Source organism: Eumetopias jubatus, unplaced genomic scaffold (assembly GCF_037043125.1).
Source record: "Eumetopias jubatus isolate StellerSeaLion01/CBP00866 unplaced genomic scaffold, mEumJub1_p1.0 scaffold_4, whole genome shotgun sequence".
Lineage (NCBI taxonomy): Eukaryota > Metazoa > Chordata > Mammalia > Carnivora > Otariidae > Eumetopias > Eumetopias jubatus.
Genome location: NW_028274810.1, coordinates 127,263,224 through 127,283,942, shown reverse-complemented (window position 1 = coordinate 127,283,942; position 20,719 = coordinate 127,263,224). Strand labels below are relative to the sequence as shown.

The 20,719-nt window shown below is 36.3% G+C and overlaps 1 protein-coding gene across 1 annotated transcript in view; it reads right to left on the bottom strand.

Moving 5' to 3' along the window:
- Positions 1–568: 568 nt before the first annotated feature.
- The window catches only part of MRPL13 (mitochondrial ribosomal protein L13), a 47,858-nt gene continuing 27,707 nt past the window's right edge, over positions 569–20,719 (bottom strand). Inside the window, exons 6-7 of the mRNA XM_028090864.2 lie at positions 15,191–15,312; positions 569–824 (exon numbers count right to left, since the gene is read on the bottom strand). Of these exons, the coding sequence (XP_027946665.1) occupies positions 803–824; positions 15,191–15,312 (144 nt within the window). The 3' untranslated portion in view covers positions 569–802. The remainder of the gene's footprint in view (positions 825–15,190; positions 15,313–20,719) is intronic.

Sequence of the window (20,719 nt, the reverse complement as noted above, 5' to 3'; positions counted from 1 at the left end):
TCACTCCTTGACTGGCTAGGACAAGAGAAGAAAAAAAAACCAAAAAAACAAACTCCCACAAAAATGCCCAAATACAATGGCTCCGCGTCTTAATTTCTCAAGAAGAGATTCCGCTAGGGATATTTATCTCAGTAGTCCAATCTAAGTGCCCCGCACTGAAGTGAATAGGAGCCAACAGGAGAAGATCCAGAGACACCGTGCAGGGGTCTAAACATGGTAGCACAGGCAGGGCAGTGAGATTTCCAGGGAGCAGACAGGCAACAGTTTATTTGGGGGTCATGGAGACCAAGAGCTATATGGGAAAAAGATGATTGCGCTTTGTACATACCTCAGTGCAAACCTTACCCTTCTGAGCTGGGAGGTTAGCTGTTTCAGTTCAGGAAAACTGAAAGTGGGCCTTGTTTTCCCCAGGGCAGGGGGATAGAACAGTGACGGCGGAACTTGAGGGAATCTGCACCGACGGGCACTTGTCGGCAACTTTACCTGCACCTAGGTTTGTACCTAGGTACAAAACTAGGGTTTGTGTTTTTGTTAAATGAAAAACTGAACAGTTAAACAAGTTAGCGATTTTATTCTTATCACATACAACATTCAAATTGGACTACATAATAAAATAATTCTATAAAATAATGTATCTATCGAAGGATTATCACCTCCTGATTTTTCTCCACAAGCTTTCAGTGCCCAAGACAAGTTCCTTGTCAAAATGCAGCAGCTGCCTCACTCGGCCTGTAGCTTGGGAGAGACTCATCAGGAAGAAGCTTCAGTCACCGCATGGCTCTTTCCAGCAATTTTCATTCTCCTAGAGTCGATAATCTTCAGGCCTGAAAGACAAAATCAACATTTCTTTCTTTATGAATCATCCTATCATTTTCTCCTGCCTGATGAAGGAAGATTATTTTTCAATTTAAAATGAAAGTAACTGTTCATTGAGAAATTATCTATAAGCATTAGATTTCTGGTGAAAAACACTAAAGCCAAATCATTGTGAAGTGACAATTCCCAAGCTCTTTCGAGAGTATAAATATAGGCTGCCTTGTGCCTGTGCATGAATGTTCCAACTTAAAAACTTCAAACAGAAAAATTCAATTTCTGTTCTATTTTTATTTTTTTTTAAGATTTTATTTATTTGAGAGAGAGAATGAGAGAGAGGGAGAGAGCACAAGAGGGGGGAGGGTCAGAGGGAGAAGCAGACTCCCTGCTAGGCAGGGAGCCTGATGTGGGACTCGATCCCGGGACTCCAGGATCATGACCTGAGCCGAAGGCATTCACCCAACCAACTGAGCCACCCAGGTGCCCTCTGTTCTATTTTTAAATATACTTTCTTAAAGATTTTTTCACAGAAAGGACTGCTATGATCTTTAAAAATCCATATAAGCATATGGATTTGCCTAATCAAGGCCATTTTTGAATGAGTAATTTCCCTAGTTCTATTATTTTATCATGCTAAATTTATTTTTCATTATGCTACAAATACAAAATAAATGTATAAACACCAGGCCTTTGATATTTTAATTACATACAAATAACTGGTCTTTTCCTGCATTTATAGGATTAATCATACTTGAAAGTTACTTCCGGTAGTAAAACAAAAAACACGTTTTTTTAGGGAAATGTTAAATCTTAACAGTGGAGAAAATGAAGAACAGGAAATTACAAAATGCAAAAAAATGTTCAAGTGTCATTTTATCTTTTCCATAGGTGTATTTGTAGGTGTTGAGCTCCCATGGGATTTTCAGAAGGAAGTTTGTAATCAGTAGATTAAATAGATGTTTTTGAAACAGCTGTAAAAATATTCGATAGTTTGAGTTCCTTTAAAAAGTAGATGAACTCTGTTTGCCCCGAAATAACTTATCTAGTCCCTTTCTACACTCACAGCATGTTTTCTTCAACAGAATACTCACCAGATACCAGAGAGCTCATCTATGAAGACCAACAGTCTAGTGGCTGAGTAAATAAACTGCATTATAATTTAAAGTTATTATTTAACTCCGAGGAACACAGGCTCTGATCTGGGAAACCAGCCAAATATGTTTCACCATATCAGCCGTTCTATAACAACAAGAGGAGAAACTGCAGAATTTTGTCACAGTGTTTGAAATCTCCTTCCAAATGTAAAAACTGCATCCAAAGTCTGGGAAATAACAGTGTGGTCCGAGAGCTGAATGTGGCTCCAAACTGCATCCTTTTTCAAATCAGTGGAAGCAGTTCCCAGTCAAGAGACACCGGCACCTTTCAAGAAACCACTTCTTCTGTCGACCTGGTTCATGTAATTATGACTAAAGGGTGGTGATGATGCCATCAGAAAGGAATCTTCTAAGCTAAGGTCCTAACAAGAAGTCTCTGCAACTAACTCCACTCGATAAAACTAAATGTGCTTAGTCTAGTTGTTTCCACACCAAAGGTTAATTTATTAAGTAACAATGAGATGACAAAAGGACCTTTTGGTGGGATTTACAAATAAAACTGGAAATGTGTGTGAAGGGTGTAATCCATGATACAAGGTATGTAGTAGGTAGTGACCTGAAAGGTCTAGGGGGCTAATAAGGCCCCAATCTGTTTCAGGAAGATCTTCTGGTGGGAACAGAGGAGGATAAAGAAGAGGGCTGTGTCGGGGCTGTGGCAGTGATGAGTGAGAAGAAAGGACAGGTTCAGGATTTAAGAGGCAGAAAAGTACCATGTTGGTGGGGAGAGGGTGGGAAGGGACGGGGAAAAGGGAAGGGGCCAGGGAGATGGAGGAAGAAGGAGCTACTAGAAAATGAGGATTCAGGGATGAGCCCCGATTTTCAGCTTGAAGACCTCTGTGAATGGCCATGCTGCTGATCTCTTCAGGATAGGGAATACAGGCAGAGCAACAGACTGGAAGGGGGGAAGGATCTTGGTTTTGAATATGGTAAGATTTGGACGTGACAGGCAGCTAGCAATTAGGACGTGGAGTTTAGGAGAAAGGGGGCAAAAGGGGAGACCTGTCAGAGTCTCCCCCACAGATTCCTTCTTTTCCATCCCACTTCTGCCTATCAAGTGGCCCTGCCTAAAAAATCTTCAGTAGTCCTCCACTGCTTTGTCACAATTCGAACAGCCCCGAAACCAATATATACCCCTCCATGACATGGCCTCAGCTAACATTTCTGAGTTATTCCTTCTACATCCCATTCCTTTACATTCTGATCCCATTACACTACCCGCTATTGCCCAGGTAAAAACTTTCATACCTCTTGACTTGGGTACTTGAGCTTTTTTCTGCCTGGTAGACTTGACCTATCCTTCAAAATCCACCTCAAAAATCACATCATTTGGGTAGCCCTCCACGACCTTCCTTTCTAACTTAGGGCTCCTCTTTGTGAGACTGCCAGAGAATCTCATGTATACTTCTATTACAGTGTTTCTCAAATTATACTTGACTTTATTTATGTAAATAAATGTTATTTATGTAAGATGTGCTGAATGCTTATTAGATGCCATGAAGTACACCAACTACTTCACATGCATTATCTCATTTTATTCTCATAACTACATTGTGAGAAAGACACTTTTATCAATCCCATTTTATAGTTGACAATACTGAGGCTCAGAGAAGCTGGGTGACTAGCCTAAGGATACACAGCTAGGAAGTGAATGGTAGGCACCTAGTGCAGACCTTCGGACTGCAAGTGCTTGCACGCACGATTTTATTGTATCACTTCTAGTAGGCTGTTGGTGCCTTTGAAGGCGGGGTCCCCGTATAACTGAGATTATGCCTCCAGCAATTAGCACAGTGCCCAGCATAGAGTAGATATCTGTAAGATATCTGTCATTACAGTACAGTGACTGCCTTGAAAATGCCACTTTGTTTTACAAACTCATCCTTTCCTTTTTTTACGGACGGTAGTCAGGATCTTTTATGGATTGTTAATTTGCTTCCAGGAGGGGAAAACAGTATCATGGCCAAGGGACTAGGTACTTTACATGTTGGCAGAGCCAGAAACATCAACTTATACTGGAGGCAATTAATGGTATTACACGGCGTGCAGTAGGTACCCTTGTGGGGAAAAGTGAGGCTTGTACATTAAATACGGTTTTATTTCTCCGCACGCACGTGCACACACAAAAGCAGGCACACATCCAATGCATTTATGCTGCTTACCTTCTCCCCCTAAAAGGAATCCAAGGTAAGAAAGGGGAGGGGAGGTCTATTGACCTGAGTGCTTCTCCAACTTCAGTGGGCACACACATCGCTTGGGCTCTTGTGAAAATGCAGATTCAGATTCAGTTAATCTGTAGAGGGGCTCATGATTCTACATTTCCAACAAGCTCCTATATGCTGCAATGCTGGTCTATGGACCACAGGATGACTTAGCAAGGGTTCACCGTAGACCTCCCCCACAGAGCTACTCATAAGACCGAGGGGATGACTATTTGAAGATGCTGAAGAAGCAAATGCAGTAAATTTCTAAAACTACGCAGTGCCTAAGAGAAGGTAACATACTTCTTCCTTAGCCAGAGGTGATTCCGTTTGCTATACAGTATCCTTCACAGCTCTTTACCCAGAGAGGACTTTATTGAAAGGCAGTTTTAAGCTTTTCTGATACAATAATAATTTTAAATTATGATAACATGTACTAATGAGGCTGGATACTGGAATTCCTTTGGTATCTATCATCAAAGAAAGATTAAATTGTAGTCCATGTAGTTACTAGATTAAATAATTTTTAAAAGCAAGACACCTGGCATTTAATAAATTGCTTTTCATAGTATGGATGCTTAAATGTTGTTTGAAACTTTAGTGAACTTAAATGAAATGACTTAATCCTTTGCTAAAAGGATGAGGAGCAAATTTATATTCTATATTTATTTGCCTTAGTTCTTCGTTGCTGTTTCAGTGCAAATAAAAAATCATGAAGTTTTAAAATAAAAGATAATCTTATATAAGGTTAATGTTTTTGTAAATAACAGTATTCTAAAATAATCTCAGGAAATCTTTAAAGAGACATTTCAAATGCTGTTACAGAAAACTAATCTCTATTAATTTTTATAGAAATGTTTTCCTTGACAGAAGTTATATTTTAACAAAATTACCATAATCTTTTCTTTATATATGTAACACAAAGTATCCAAAACTAAATATATCAGAGTTACACTAAAGCACAGACAAGGAAAATTTCTATTTTAGCTATAACTATTAAGCAAGCTTTAAGAAAGAAGCAAAGCCCAAAATATGAATTTACCATACTTCATGAATTAAAAGTCAATTCCTCTTTCAGGGAGATAAGATTCCACTCATTTATTCATTCAACAAAGATTACTGAATGTCAGGTCTACCTGTGGGCACTGGGAACACAGCAGCAAGCAAGACAAAGTTCTGTCTGTAGACCGTGCATTTTCTCATAGAGGGAGATGCACACACACTCACACACAGACACACATATGTACACTTTGACCTCTGAGGTGAAAGCTAAAAGTGTTAAGCTTTCATACATAATATTTAGGGTAATTTGGGAGATTAATGAATCTTCAAAGAATTAGCCAACATTAAGACTTTCCTTAATTCATTTTCTAAATTGTGCTAAAATTACACAGTTACTAAATATTCTATAGCAATAATTCATTTTGCACTTAATACTTGTCACTAGCAGAAAACTGCCTTCAAACACTATGGTTTTTAAAAAAATCATACCACCTCTCACAAAATTCTCAATTTTCTATAGCAAATCCTTTATCACTGACATCCCTATGCACAATGTTGCCAGTCACTCACTAAATGAAAACAGGAAAAATACCGCCACTCATTAAAATTTAGGACAAAACTTGACAGAGGCCAACACATTTTAAATTATCTTGAAAATGGGAACATTTCTATAAAAAAATTTATCTTTTGACTTCAGGAAAAATCTTTAGGGAGATTTTAGTTTTCATTGTAAAACGATGGGACAAATCCATTTGGTTTGTGAATAAAATGAAATATAAAGCTATAAAACACATAGATAATGTAATGGTTCAGTTAGACACTTAATATTATTTATCTCATTAAATTTATTTTGCAGAAGAAAAAAGCATTTGAATTTCAGTTGTGAATCCATGAAATTGTGTATAACTTAAGTGTAATAAATCTCAAAAATATTTTATTCTCCCTTAGGTCTTATGTCTTTTCACTCATAAATATTTGTCAGTATAATGTTTATTTCAACAAAATATTTAAATGAGAATAAAATTTGGACAGTGGAGTAATCTTAAGAACAATAAAAGGTAAGTCTGATTGAGTTATAAGTCATTTCCATTGTACTGATGAAACTATTCAGAATAAACAGTCACAGGAAATCTGGTAACACTGCATATTCCTTGAACTAAAATTCTTTGAATTAAAGATGTCAGCCGTACAGGAAATCGTGAGGCAGAATAATGGTGCCTCTATACTCATTTCTCCAGGCACTGTACCATGTACCAAATCCTGATTAGAAAAAGCTCAATAGTGCTTTAAAAAACAAACAAATAACTAAGTTAATAGGATTGTTAAAATTTTCTTTTAAATCAACTTACTGCTTTTCTCAGTTAAAATAAAGCATGGAACACTATGTCAAAAACTAATGATGTAATGTATGGTGATTAACATAAGATAATAAAATAAAAAAATGAAAAAAAGAAATAAGAAATGAATTCTGAAGGGAAAAAAAAGGAAATCTCTTTTGAAATGAGGATTAAATGAGATGATATATAAGCTCTTAATATATATGAAACTGTCAATAAGAATAATATACTTAAAAATTCAAAAAAAATAGGAATTGCTGTTACATTCAATTATCACTTTTAAGTCGTAAGCTCTATTGGCTTGGAATGATTTGGTTTGGTTGCTCAAGTAGAGATTGTTTTTAATTTTAACAACCAGTCCTAATCTGTTCATAGCCAAAAGAACAGTAAAGTTTAGAATGTCTAATCTGAGCAAAATTCAGCACTGGAAATACTGAGGTCTACAGTTTTTGCCAATGCTGAACTGGTTGAAATAATGGGAAAATTGGAATGTAATCCTGCGCCTGAAGTCCAGCTAATAACTTCTGTCTGTGAAGAGCAGCAAATTAAGTTAAATCTTGTAGAAAAATGCCATATGACCAGACTAGCATAAAATTATGGAAAATCTTGAAGATGTCCAGATCCCAATTCCTTGTGGGTTTTGAAAAGGTAAAAATCCTTCTTTACGGTCTTTAAATAAATTAAGCCTCTGATGTGAAGCACTTTTATAAAAGAGGCATAGGTAAAAACATTGTTTTCTGCGTATTAATTTAAGTACAACTGAAAATCTGTAGATTTTTAGAACTGATAGGTTTCCTATCAGAGGGCAGGTATAAATTTAAATCCTTGCTCTCTCCTAGAGCTACAGACTAGACTACACAGGATGCTCACCAAGGCCCTTTTCCAGGGCTAATGTCCCCACACCTGTGTTCCTTTTACAGTGCTGGAGGCATCACCCAGGAAACACTCTAAACCAAATCCTGCTTTCAGCAAAGACAAGTCAGGGCCGATCACGACTGCCCTCATATCTCTCCACTTCCAACCCTGCCACTCTCTTCTTTGCAGGCACACTTCCAATAGCGCACTCTGTAGAGGGCATTAACCGCTGGACACATGGGTTTTCATTATAAACAACTCTTCAAGATTTATTGATGCTGACCTTTCCACACTTAATTTCTACACAAAGGTGAGGGTTTTGCTTAAAATAAAGCATTACGGACTTAATGAGTGAGGAATACAAAAATATATTTCTTTTTTGGTATTGTTACATCACTCACTCTGTGGACTATGCGAAGCAACTCCAGTTGAAATTTTCCACATACCTTGTTTTTCCTAAGAAAAGCTCTCCTACAGAATTTTGTAAAAATGAAAATAAAAAAAGTTTTAAATGATCCAAGTTTTATTTTTACCCTACATAATGAAAAGTTTCCATTACAGTGGATAGCATTATAATTTCTATGATTACTGTGGTTTTGTAATGTGTTGGCAAAACTACAATGATTATGGAAATAATTACTGACAGCATTAAAATAAGTTGACCATTTGAAAGCCACAGTGCAGGCCAATGAATTGTGAAGAAAAAACAGTGCTGTTGCTTTTTCTTTGACAGACAAATTCTCCATGCATACCCTCCAATCATCACTTGCACAGGGCAACCACATTTATTTTGTACCGTCAAGAAACAAATTATAATTTCATAACATATTCTAACACAATCTATGTATGCCTGAGCTATAAAAAATACTAATACACCAAATATATCCACTAATTTAAGAAGTGAGGTTTATAGGCAATACTTCTCATACAAGAAAATGACTTTTAGTTATTAAAGTTCAGTTGTCTCATAAATATCAGTTTCTTTCCTTCTTGTCTAACATTGTTTTAAAAATGACTATACAACTAGCATAAGAAAATATGCATAAACTGAAATTAGGCCTGAGAGAACATAACTCTATGTAAGTGATTTAAAATAATTTAAAGGAAATCCCAAAAATGGAGCTTTTAATTAAGATTAAAACAATTTTTTCCTGAGATTGAGAATTCCTCATATCAGTGAGGTCATATGGGTTGCTGGAGTGGTGGGGGGTGGGAGGGATGGGGTGGCTGGGTGATAGACACTGGGGAGGGTATGTGCTATGGTGAGCGCTGTGAATTGTGCAAGACTGATGAATCACAGACCTGTACCTCTGAAACAAATAATGCAATATATGTTAAGAAAAAAAAAAAAAAGAAGAAGATAGCAGGAGGGGAAGAATGAAGGGGGAAATCGGAGGGGGAGACGAACCATGAGACAAGATGGACTCTGAAAAACAAACTGAGGGTTCTAGAGGGGAGGGGGGTTGGGGGGATGGGTTAGCCTGGTGATGGGTATTAAAGAGGGCACGTTCTGCGTGGAGCACTGGGTGTTATGCAAAAACAATGAATCATGGAACACTACATCAAAAACTAATGATGTAATGTATGGTGATTAACATAACAATAAAAATTTAAAGGTAAAAAAAGATTAAAACAATTTAAAACAATTTTGTCAATCATCTACTGGGTTGAAACCTTAATTTTGACTACCATTACTGTCTGACAGTTGCTGAAAAGCCTTAGTTTCTACTAGAAAAGCTAATAAACATACATTGACCAAAAACTAATAATAGTTCCAATTAAAAAACTATATTTCTATAATAAAACTGTATTCTATAAAAAACAATATTTCTTTCTATATTATCAACATATTTTAAATTTTATTACTAGGGAAACAAAAACCAAAGCAAGCTATTTTTATGCCTATTGATGTAGGTGCAGTACAGGTACATCCGTTTCAGTCAAGTCTCTGCAGATTCACGATCAGATTTATCTTGACTAAATTCCAATTACTACATTCCAAAGGAAGATTATATTGTTGGCTTAGCTATTTTGGGTGGAATCAGAGCATATTTTAAGCAGCCTCTTTCTCCAAAAGGAGAAAAAAATTTTTTTCTCATGAAAGCAAATCTACCAGTAGTGAGAAATCCCACTTTCAATGGGTTGCCCTGCATAGTGTGTTACATATTTTCATTTTTACTCTAATGTCTATAATATTTAATAACAGAACTTTATGAAATGGCAAACAACTAAAATGGCAACATTCATTAAAGTGGTCCGTGGCCACATGGGGCTAATGAAACTTAATTAAAATGACAAAATAAAAGTTCAGTTCCTCAGTCACACTAGCCACACTGTAAGTACTCAAGACCCACATGTGGCCAGGAGCCACTGTATTAGACAACTCAGATACAGAACTTTTTCATCATGTGGAAAGTTCTATTAGACAGCCCTGATCATTTAAATTGTAATGTGTAAGTATGTACCCACATTAACTATCTGGCGAACACAAGTTAACCAAGTTGTATGGCTACCTATAAGGAAAGAACATACTTTAATAAAGCCCAAAGGAAAGGCTGGTGCCTTAATGCATATTCCTGTCAGAGGGACAGGAATATGCATTCTTTTCGGAATGAAAAGAAAGGGCAGGGAAATACATCTCCATAGTAGTCTAAAAAATGCATCAAGTTACTCTAAGTTTCTCTAAAAGTCTCCTTAAAAATAATTATAGAAAAGCCCTTCCTAGTTCCATTAATATAATAAAGGCACTCAGTCATCTTCTAATTTGTTTTAAATGAGCCAGGAATCATTTAGTATAATGAGCAGTTATGATCAGTACTCTTTATTCATGATATACAACTCTAAACGCATAACCCAAATAAGCACATATTTGATTAAATAGCACCTTTGGTATTTTTAGTTAAAAAAAAAAAGTACCATATGCCCCTTTTGGTTAGGAATATAAATTCATTTATGATGGTGTTTCTATAAAAAAAAAAAACAGGTATGACATTCTTAGACTTCCAGAACTTCATACAGCATGGTAACCTACCAAAATCCAAAGAATACTTAAAATACTTTTTTATGATGTAACTTTTTAAAGCAAAATATTTGAGAACTACATATGACTTAAGTACACTCACATAAGATGCTACAAGAGGCACTCAGGCAGAGTGGTTAGGACGATGCCCTTAGGCTTGAATCCCTAATCCACCATTTAACAATCCTGTGATCTTAGTCAAATTACTTTTCTTTCTGTGTCCACATTTCCTTTTTTATGAAAAAATGAGGATAAAAAATATCAGACATAGACACACACACAAACACAAAGAAACAGTGGAAGCTAACACCAAAATTTTAACTGTGGTGAGATTATTTACTTCCTTAAGTTTGTATCTTATTCACAGTTTCTACAATGAACATTTAACACTTTTTTAAAAAAAGATTTATTTATTTTAGTGAGAGAGAGCAAGAGCAAGGGGAGGGGCAAAGGGAGAGAGAAAATCTCAAGCAGAGTCCTGCTCAGTACAGAGCCCATTGTGGGGCTCAATCTGATGACCCTGAGATCATGACCTGAGCCAATGGCAGACACTGAACTGACTGAGCCACCCAGGAGCCCTCATTTAATACTTTTTAATTCCAGGGCACCTGGGTGGCTCAGCTGTTAAGCGTCTGCCTTTAGCTCAGGTCATGATCCCAGGGTCCTGGGATCAAGCCCCACATCGGGCTCCCTGCTCGGCGGGAAGCCTGCTTCTCCCTCTCCCACTCCCCCTGCTCATGTTCCTGCTCTTGCTGTGTCTCTCTCTATTAAATAAATAAATAAAATCTTTAAAAAAAAATACTTTTTAATTCCCCCAAAGTGAAAGTTTTTAATCGAATGCTTGAGTTTAAAGACTATATTATGTGAATTCCAGGGTGGTAAATTTAAGCTAGTAAATGTTTTTCATAAATTAGAGATTAATTTCAATTTGTGGCAAATTGTACATCTCTTTAAAAGAATTTAAAAAACTGTTTACGTCCTCCTAGAAAAATGTTCTGTATATGTGGGTTCGGTTGTAAAGATACATAAAAGTTCTATGTAGTTTAAGGAGGAAAAGGCACATTGACTATGTCTGGAATAAATGACCATGTAAGTCATTTAAGAACAAGTTAAATTAAAATTATTTTTCCAAAAGTATAAAATTTATCCAAGTACAGAAGTCTCATCTCTCAGATGCCAAAGGGGAAGAACTGTAAAGATCACAGCATGTAAAACCTTTTATTTTCAGAAACTACTGATTTATCTAAGTAAATCACTATATAATCTGGATAAAAAAATGAATTTTATTTTTTTATTTTTATCTTTTATTTTATTTTTTTTTTAAGATTTTATTTATTTATTTGACAGAGAGAGAGAGAGAGATAGTGACAGCAGGAACACAAGCGGGGGAGTGGGAGAGGGAGAAGCAGGCTTCCCGCCGAGCAGGGAGCCCGATGCAGGGCTCGATCCCAGGACCCTGGGATCATGACCTGAGCCGAAGGCACACGCTTAATGACTGAGCCACCCAGGTGCCCCAAGAAAATGAATTTTAATAAGAAGAATTAAAATAGACTCTTGGGTTTTGAAAAGAAGGAAAATATTAAATAGGCATCTAAAAAGGTCAAAAGAAAGAGACAAAAACGCCACACTAAACTTAGTTGTTAGAATCAAATCACGTCACATAATGTATAGTTTCTGGTCATCGTCAAGCAATGAAAACCAGAACCTAAGGAGTGATGGAAAATGTACTTCTTTATTTTAGGGAAAAATATTTATCATGAGGATGTATCCTGATAACTAGCTGGTATTAATATCAGACACCATAAAATCAGTTCTTTCAATTTTTCATACAGAGTTTTGTTAATCACTCATTTACTATCAACTAAAAATTGATGATTCAGATGATATACAGTGAACAGAAACAAAAGTAATGTTTTCAAAGCTAGTCAATTTCAATGATTCTAACATGAAGAACTAGTATTAAATTGGAGGATTTTACTACCTTCACTTCATATCTTCTAGAGATTCTTTCCTAATGTCATTTATAAAAGCTGATACAAGGATATTTGCTTCTTCATTTATTCATTCAATAAATATTTGCTGAATGCCTACTTAATGTGCCAGATGCTATGCTCAGGTAAATAAGACAACATGGAGTTCCCTCACGGAATCTAGTTAGAGAAAGATATTAAACAACAAAAAAAAATCACACAGATACTTAATTACATTAGAATAAATGCAGTAAACGAAAAGGAAAGTGTACAATGAGACTCTATAAAGGGGACCTAAGCCAGTTCACGGATTATAGGAAGGACTTCTGGAGGAAGTTACATTTAAATGCTTCACCATCTATATAGCCCAGACATCTACCCAAATGTCTAGCACATAGGATAAACTCAATAAAAGTTTGTGCAGCTGAATCAAATGTGTTTTTTTGTTTGTTTTTTTAAAGATTTTATTTATTTTTTTGACAGAGAGAGACCCAGCGAGAGAGGGAACACAAGCAGGGGGGAGTGGGAGAGGGAGAAGCAGGCTTCCCTTGGAGGAGGGAGCCTGATGTGGGGCTCCCTGAGCTGCAGGCAGACACTGAACGACTGAGCCACCCAGGCGCCCCTAAATAATGTTTTTTTTTTTAATTTATTCATGAGAGTCAGAGAGAGAGAGAGGCAGAGGCAGAGGGAGAAGCAGGCTCCCTGCCTAGCAGGGAGCCCGATGCGGGGCTCGATCCCAGGACCCCGGGATCATGACCTGAGCCGAAGGCAGACGCTTAAGCATCTGAGCCACCCAGGCACCCCCTAAATAATGTTTTTAATGGAATTTCTCCAACATGTGTCTCAGTGCCTATGACAGTGTCTTGTACAGAAGAGATAGCTAAAATGTATTTTTTTTTTCTTTTAAGATTTTTATTTATTTATTTGACAGAGACACACAGTGAGAGAGGGAACACAAGCAGGGGGAGTGAGAGAGGGAGAAACAGACTTCCCGCGGAGCAGGGAGCCCGATGCAGGGCTCGATCCCAGGACCCTGGGATCATGACCTGAGCCAAAGGCAGATGCTTAACGACTGAGCCACCTAGGCGCCCCAGCTAAAATATATTTGTTGAAAAAAAAATTAATGAGGCAGTTTGCTTCTGTGGAAAGAACAAAGGCCTTGGAATCAGACAGTTGGGTTCAAATGCAGGCTAATAAACCAGATGACCCTTGCCTTACTCTTCAAAATAGGAATAATAGATCTATCTCAGAGGCTTGTGGAGAGAATTAAATACAATCCATGTGAACTCCCTAGCACTGTGTTGGGCAATTGGAAAGTCACTATGTAGTGACAAATAGTCACTATAATAAATGGTCACTAATAATTATATTATTTTCTTCATCTGCAGATTTAGTAAAGGAGAACCTTGATAAAAGTCAGCAAAATCAAAAAGATTCAAAGAGAATACCCTACAGACTTCTCTGTGTGGAGTCTGAAGATTATATACACGCAATAATGAGAGAGTCACGGATTGGATTGTTGGACATACTGACAATGCTGGGAAGGCTTCTATTTTCACAAACCGATCTGGCCAAAGAGCCAATAAGGAGATAAGAATTTTCAGAGCACAGAGGGTAGCGTCTGTGGGAAGACGAGCTGTCTAGGGTAGATCCAGCAATAAGGATGTGAGGTTCTCTTTCAGATCTACTGCATAAATTCTTAAATGTTCCCAAGTCCCCATTAGATGAAGTACTGTTGTATGCACTGAGGATCAGTGATGAGCAAGATGCAGCCCTTGCTCTTGATGAGCTGACTGTGGTAAGGACAGAGTTACAAAGCAGGTGCTATGGCAGAAGATGGCTGGGCACTTAGTGTGGTCTTGATGTTTACACAAGGCTTCTTAAAGGTGGTGGTATCAGAACTAAGGTCTAAAGAATGACTTAAGAGTTATTTCAGAGCATGGGGGAGGGACATGTTGTTCTAGGCAAAGTGAAGCAAAACAAAGACCAGGAAGAATTAAACTGTGTAAAAAGGGTGACAATCTTAAACAGACTGCTATTGTTAGACCAGTGAAGTGGGAAGAAGTTAAGCTTCAGAGACAGAGAGGAACCAGGTCACGAAGACCCTGCAAACAATTAGATGGGAGATAGTATGTCAACACCACGTAGCTTTCCGGACCTCAGACAGAGGAAATTGTGTAGAGGATAGCAAAAAGTGTTTGTTATTTTGTTTTTCTTTTTTTTCTCTCTTTAAATTTTTTTATTGTTATGTTAATCACCATACATTACATCATTAGTTTTTGATGTAGTGTTCCACGATTCATTGTTTGTGCATAAGAGCCAGTGCTCCACGCAGAACGTGCCCTCTTTAATACTCATCACCAACCTCAATGAGATACCACCTCACACCAGTCAGAATGGCTAAAATTAATGTTATTTTATTTTTCTATTTGGATCAGGACTATTAATTATCCAGAATTGATGACTTTTCATTAGACGATATTCTCAAGCTTAGTGAAGCAATCTGGAAATTGGTAATGACTTTATTTATCATTCCAAGAGACCACAATCAATCTAAGTAATTTCATCCCAAACAAAATATCTGACAATTATAGGTACCTATGAACACCCTTACATGTACACAGCAAGGTTTTAAGACTTAGAGACTTTTTGGTTCTAATACCAACATCTAGAATTTATTTGCAGGTCGAAGATGGAAAGAGCATCCAGGGGAGTAAAAAAAAGTTCACTCTTCCCACCCTCAAGGATCTTTGGTCATTTGGTTAAGGGAACAGGGGATACTAAACTGAGCTTAAGAAAAAAACAGGGGGAAAAAAAAAAAAGACAGGAAAGAGAAAAGACTTACGGAGACCACACTCTTGGGAAAGCCTCTATTTCTTCCTGCGTGTACTCATCTAGACGTCTGGGTACTTTCCGTGGTTGAGGAAGCTCTTCCACCAAATTCTTACGAATATCTTCTGGTATGTCCTAGGTTAAATAAAATTTAGGCTTAATTTTCTTAAAATACATCCCTTGGTAATAAATTAGTAATACTTAATAAATATTAAAAAATTACAAACAGAAGAATATTTATAGAATGAGGAACACAATACAATCTTTATAAATCCATGAAAATCCCTGAAAAGTATATTAATGATAAAAGTAATCTCATTATCTGCCAAATAAATAAATAAAATCTTAAAAAAAGTAATCTCATTATAATACTGTACCTTATATTTTAATCTTGACAAACCTATTTCTCATGGTACGTTAGATATCTTCAATTCTGAGGACCATCAAGTCACTAAGTTCTATCAATTTTTTCTAAACTGTTTAATTTATTCCCAGCCTTTCAACAGCAGAAAGGCACTGCCTTGGCTGATTCTCATAATTTTTCATCTGATTGAGTGGATGTACTGGGTCTGTGGCTTGCAGAGACACAACCTTTCAATTCATACTCCATGTTGTTGCCAGAAAAAACTTTGGAAAATGAAAACCTGCTGGATCTTTGAGTCATTTAGCCAACAAACATTAACTGAACTGCTTCTATGAACCAGAAATTGTGCTAGGTGCTCAGAATATAAAAGGGAATAAAAAGATGATGGCCTCTATAGGCTTATAATTTTAAAAATGTCACTTCTCAAACCAGTGTCCTCACTCCTAGGCCATCTCTGCGACTTCACCTCTTCACACACACCCGTCCATGGTGTCTGAGTTATCAGCCTCCTTGTCTTTCATGCATTGTTCCACACTGAAATCCTGGTGCCTTTATTAATGGCATTCCCACTGCCCATGACTCTCCCCTGGTTAATATATTCAAATATTCAGAAAAATGAAAGGAAATGTAAAATGCAAAAAAGTCTGAATTCAGGTAATGAAAAGTAAACTAAAGAGTAAAGCATAGGGATGCTTGGGTGGCTTAGTCGGTTAAGCGTCTGCCTTCAGCTCAGGTCATGGTCCCAGGGTCCTGGGATAGAGTCCAGCATCGGGCTCCCTGCTCAGTGTGGAGCCTGCTTCTTCCCCTGCCCGCAGCTTCCCCTGCTTGTGCTCTGTCTCTCTCTGACAAATAAATAAATAAAATCTTAAAAAAAAAGTAAAGCATATATTTGAGACATATTTGAAAGAACAGAAATTGAACTACTAAAGTAAAGGAAATGATAAAATGAAGAGCCTGAGTAACCAAAAGAATTTACATTTATTTTGTGCTCACGATACAGACATAGGGAAAGGGAATTGTCTTGTGAGTCTGGATGGTTAAGTTATTTTTGGAGACTCTACTGGAATAATGGTTGGATGTCATTATGAAAGCATCCTATGAGTATTTCCACAGGGACAGTAGATATATTTCCCTCTTTTCATAACAGTATATTCCTAAACGTTAAAAAAGTTATATAGTAAATTACAATTCTCTGCAAAGAGCATATCATAATTGGGAATCAAATATCTGGGCAAGAACATGGGCCCAAAACAGTCAACATCTTAAGAATCAAAATATAATTTTAAAATAGCTTTAAAGAATCAGAGCTCTACGGCATTATAAACTTGTTCTAAAATCTAATATGGCAAAATTTTAATAATATTTAAAAAACTTAGGTTGGCTTTTTAAAATTATGGCTTGTATAGGGTGAGTCACTACCAATACATACAAAATACAATAAATACTGTTGATGATGTTTTTCTTCACTAAGAAGCATTTTAAAAATATTTGACATCCCTTCCCGATGTATTCAAATCTGTAAGTTTAATCACACAAAACTGGAACAAGGAGAGGATGCCTGGACATATAAATACTAAGTGGCTCTAATTTTTTACTTCCTGAAAAAGTCTACTTACCAGTTTGGTATCTTTAAAAGTTTATGAATATTTCACACTCTTTTGGGAAGCTATTAAGAAGAAAATCCCTCTATCTTTCACGAAGATAATTTTAAAAAAGTTGCCAAGTGCTTACACAGCAGAGGGTGTGGAACATACTGGGTTGGTAAATGTTTGCCGAATTGAAGAGAATTCTGACTGAAACGAGCTTACAAATTTTCCCCACTCTTAGAGCAATTTACTGAAAGAATGGATTAAAACACTGCAAAATGAGGAATGAAAGTTGTCGATTAGGCATTACACATGAAACCAGGAAGAGGGAAAGTGCCTCCTTTAATCTGCACACTGAGAAGGTAACCCAAACATGCTAACTGAATGTGATCATGGAGATTCAAGAAATTTAATCATGCCCGCTGCATGGAGGGAATGATCAACCTAAATGGGGCGAATAAGGAGAAGAATGAGTGGAATAAACAGGGGGCAAGGTGATCAGTTATTACTTTTTTCAATTTCTAAAGAAATTTCAAGTCTACAGAAAAATTGTGAGAGTACAGCAAACATTCCTCTAACCTTCACCTAAATTCGGCCCCAACTGTCAAAATAGGACATGTTTGCTCTCCTTCTTTTCACCTATATACAAACACACACAAACTTTCATTTTAGCTGAACCATTTGAGAGTAAGTTGTAAATACGTCATCCCTAAGTATTTCAGCGTCTATCTCCTAAATACAAGGATTGTCTCCTATGTCACATTACAAATTCAAGCTTAGGAAAATTAACATTGATGAAATACTTTCTGTCTGATATATAAGTATATATTCAAATTTTCCAAACTGATACAATATTGTCTTATGTATCTTTTTTTCAGTCTAAGATCCAGTCAAGGATCACATGCTACATTTAGTTATTATGCTGTTACCATGTTGTTTCACATACATAATAAGTTCTTCAGTCTAGTCTCTTTTAACACAAAGCCCTTCCCTGCTTTTTGTTGTTCAAAAAATTAACACTTTTGAAGAGTCCAGGCCAATTATGTGGTAGAATGCCCTTTTATTTGGATTTGTTGGATTGTTTCCTCATTAAAGTCAGGTTAAACATTTTTGACAGAACGCTAAATATATAGTTTGAGTCTTCAGTGCTTTCTTCATAGCAGGAGGCACGTGATGTCAGTCTGTCCCATACCAATGATATGTTTGATCTCTTGGTTATGTTGGTGTCCACCAGGTATCTTTAACATAAAGTATCTTTTCTCCTTTCAAATAGTAAGTACTCTGTGACATGTTTTGAAATTGCGTGAATATCTTGTTCTACAATAATCTTTCACCCAGTGACTACAGAATATGCTGATAATGGTGGCTTTTCTAATTCAGTATTATTTCTACATTTTTTAGATGATATTCTTCTCTAAAGAAAAGCTTTTCCTTCTCCAGAAAAGAAAGGGAAATTATAACAAGTTAAAAATAATTTTTGGACTATCATCATGGGCTCACAGATTTTTGTCTTCTACTCAATGTAATCCATTATTATTACCATTCATTTTGAGGCTCACAAAGTCCCATATTTGGTCAGTGGGCACCAATTCAAAATGCCTCCCATGTTCTCTTGGTATTTCTCCATCCATTTCTGAGCACTGCCTTACTTTCTGTTACTTATTATTTTACCAGCATAAACAATGCAGAAATAATAATTATGTACATATGTATATTCCATAATAACTTCGTTCTTTCTCTGCTCCAGACCTAGAATCAACCATTTCTCCAATGAGAACCAGGTTCCTTTTAATAAAGAATAGCATTTAGAAAACAAGATCTGGGCACTAGTTGTACTTAATTCTACCAGTGCTGTCATATAATTTTTATTTATTTTTTAGAAGATTTTATTTATTTTTAGAGAGAGAGAAAGGGGGAGAGAGAGAGAGAGCATGTGCGAGCAGCAGGGAGGGCAGAAAGAGAGGGAGAGAATCCCAAGTAGACTCCAAGCTGAGCACGCAGCCAAAGGTGGGGCTCGATCTGAGATCATGACCTGAGCTGAAATCAAGAGTCGGATGCTCAACCGACTAAGCCCCTAGGTGCCCCTTGAATAAAAATCTTAACATGATAAGAAAGTTAAAGTTAAAAAAAAAAAAAAATCTAAAAGGCATTCTCCAAAAACCTTATTCTCTTCCCTACTCCTTCCATCTCTTTGTGCCCATGCTTCAGTAAGTAGCCAACTTCATCTGCTCAATTATTCTTCCTGAGTTTCTTTATGCAAAAAGCAGATATAAAAAAAAAAAGCAGATATAGTATGTATGTGTGTGTAAACATATATATGTATATATGCATAGAGAAGGTAGTATACTATCTGTATTTTTTCACCTTGCCTTTTTTCACTTACCAATATGTCTTGGAAAACATCAATTCACAAGAATATTTGGCATTCTTTTTTTATAATTACATAATACTCAACTGAATGGATGTAATACTGTTTATCCAATCACCTATGAATAAACTCTTATTTCTATTATTTTACTATTATAAATAAGGTGGAAACAATAATTTTGTGTATCTTCAGAGTAAACGGATTGCTGAATGAAGCATGAATCTCCTTATGTATGTATTGTATTATATGTAATGTTACCTCATTCTCAGATTCCTTATCGGTTGCACCATTTTGTATACCTACCAGCAATCTATGAATGTCTATTTCCCTATGGCCTGGACAACAAAATGTGCTATGAAGCTTTTGAATATTTGACAATCCATTTTTGGGGAAATGGGCCCATTAATTTTATAGTCTGAAACTATTTAAGTAATTTGCTGTTCAAATGAACTACCATGAAAACAAAAAATCCACATTCAAACCTGACTGCCTTATAACTAAGATTATATATCTATCTATATACACACATTTTGTGTGTGTGTGTGTGTCTTTTAGAAAGTACAGATTCTAAAAAAATGGGACAGTACAATCAGAAATACAACATTTAATATTGTGATTTGATGAAAGTCATTTATTTTTAGACGATGACATAGCTCCCATACTTGTTACCTCAGAGGTAAAGTGAATACTGGAAAATTCTACTCATTAATGCAAAGCAAAGGTAATACATTAACCATTTTGATAAAAGCCTGAGTAATTTACTCATGCATTAAGCTAACTAAATAGAGCACACAGTGGCTTAAATAGTTGATATAACTTCGTATTCTGGAATTAGTTTCTACATTATTCCTCTAGTAGTAACTATAAGGACAACAATCACAATCATGGTAATGACGGCACTTACTATGTCAGGCCTATTCTAGGTGCTCTACAAATGTTACCTCATTTGACCCTTACCACAATCTTGTAAAGTAGGTACCCTTATTTCCATTTCACAGATGAGAAAACAGAGATAATAAGTAACTACCCATGGCCATAAAGTCAGTAAATGGTGGAGCATGAATTCTAATCCAGATAGTCTGATTCCAGAGCCTGGACTCAGCTATTTTATTATAGAACCTCTACTGTTTCATTACATTATGCTAAAGAGAAAAGCTAAGGACTTAAAATGGTTTAATAGTAATAAATAAAACTATTTTTTTCAAATACTTTTTTAGCTGAATA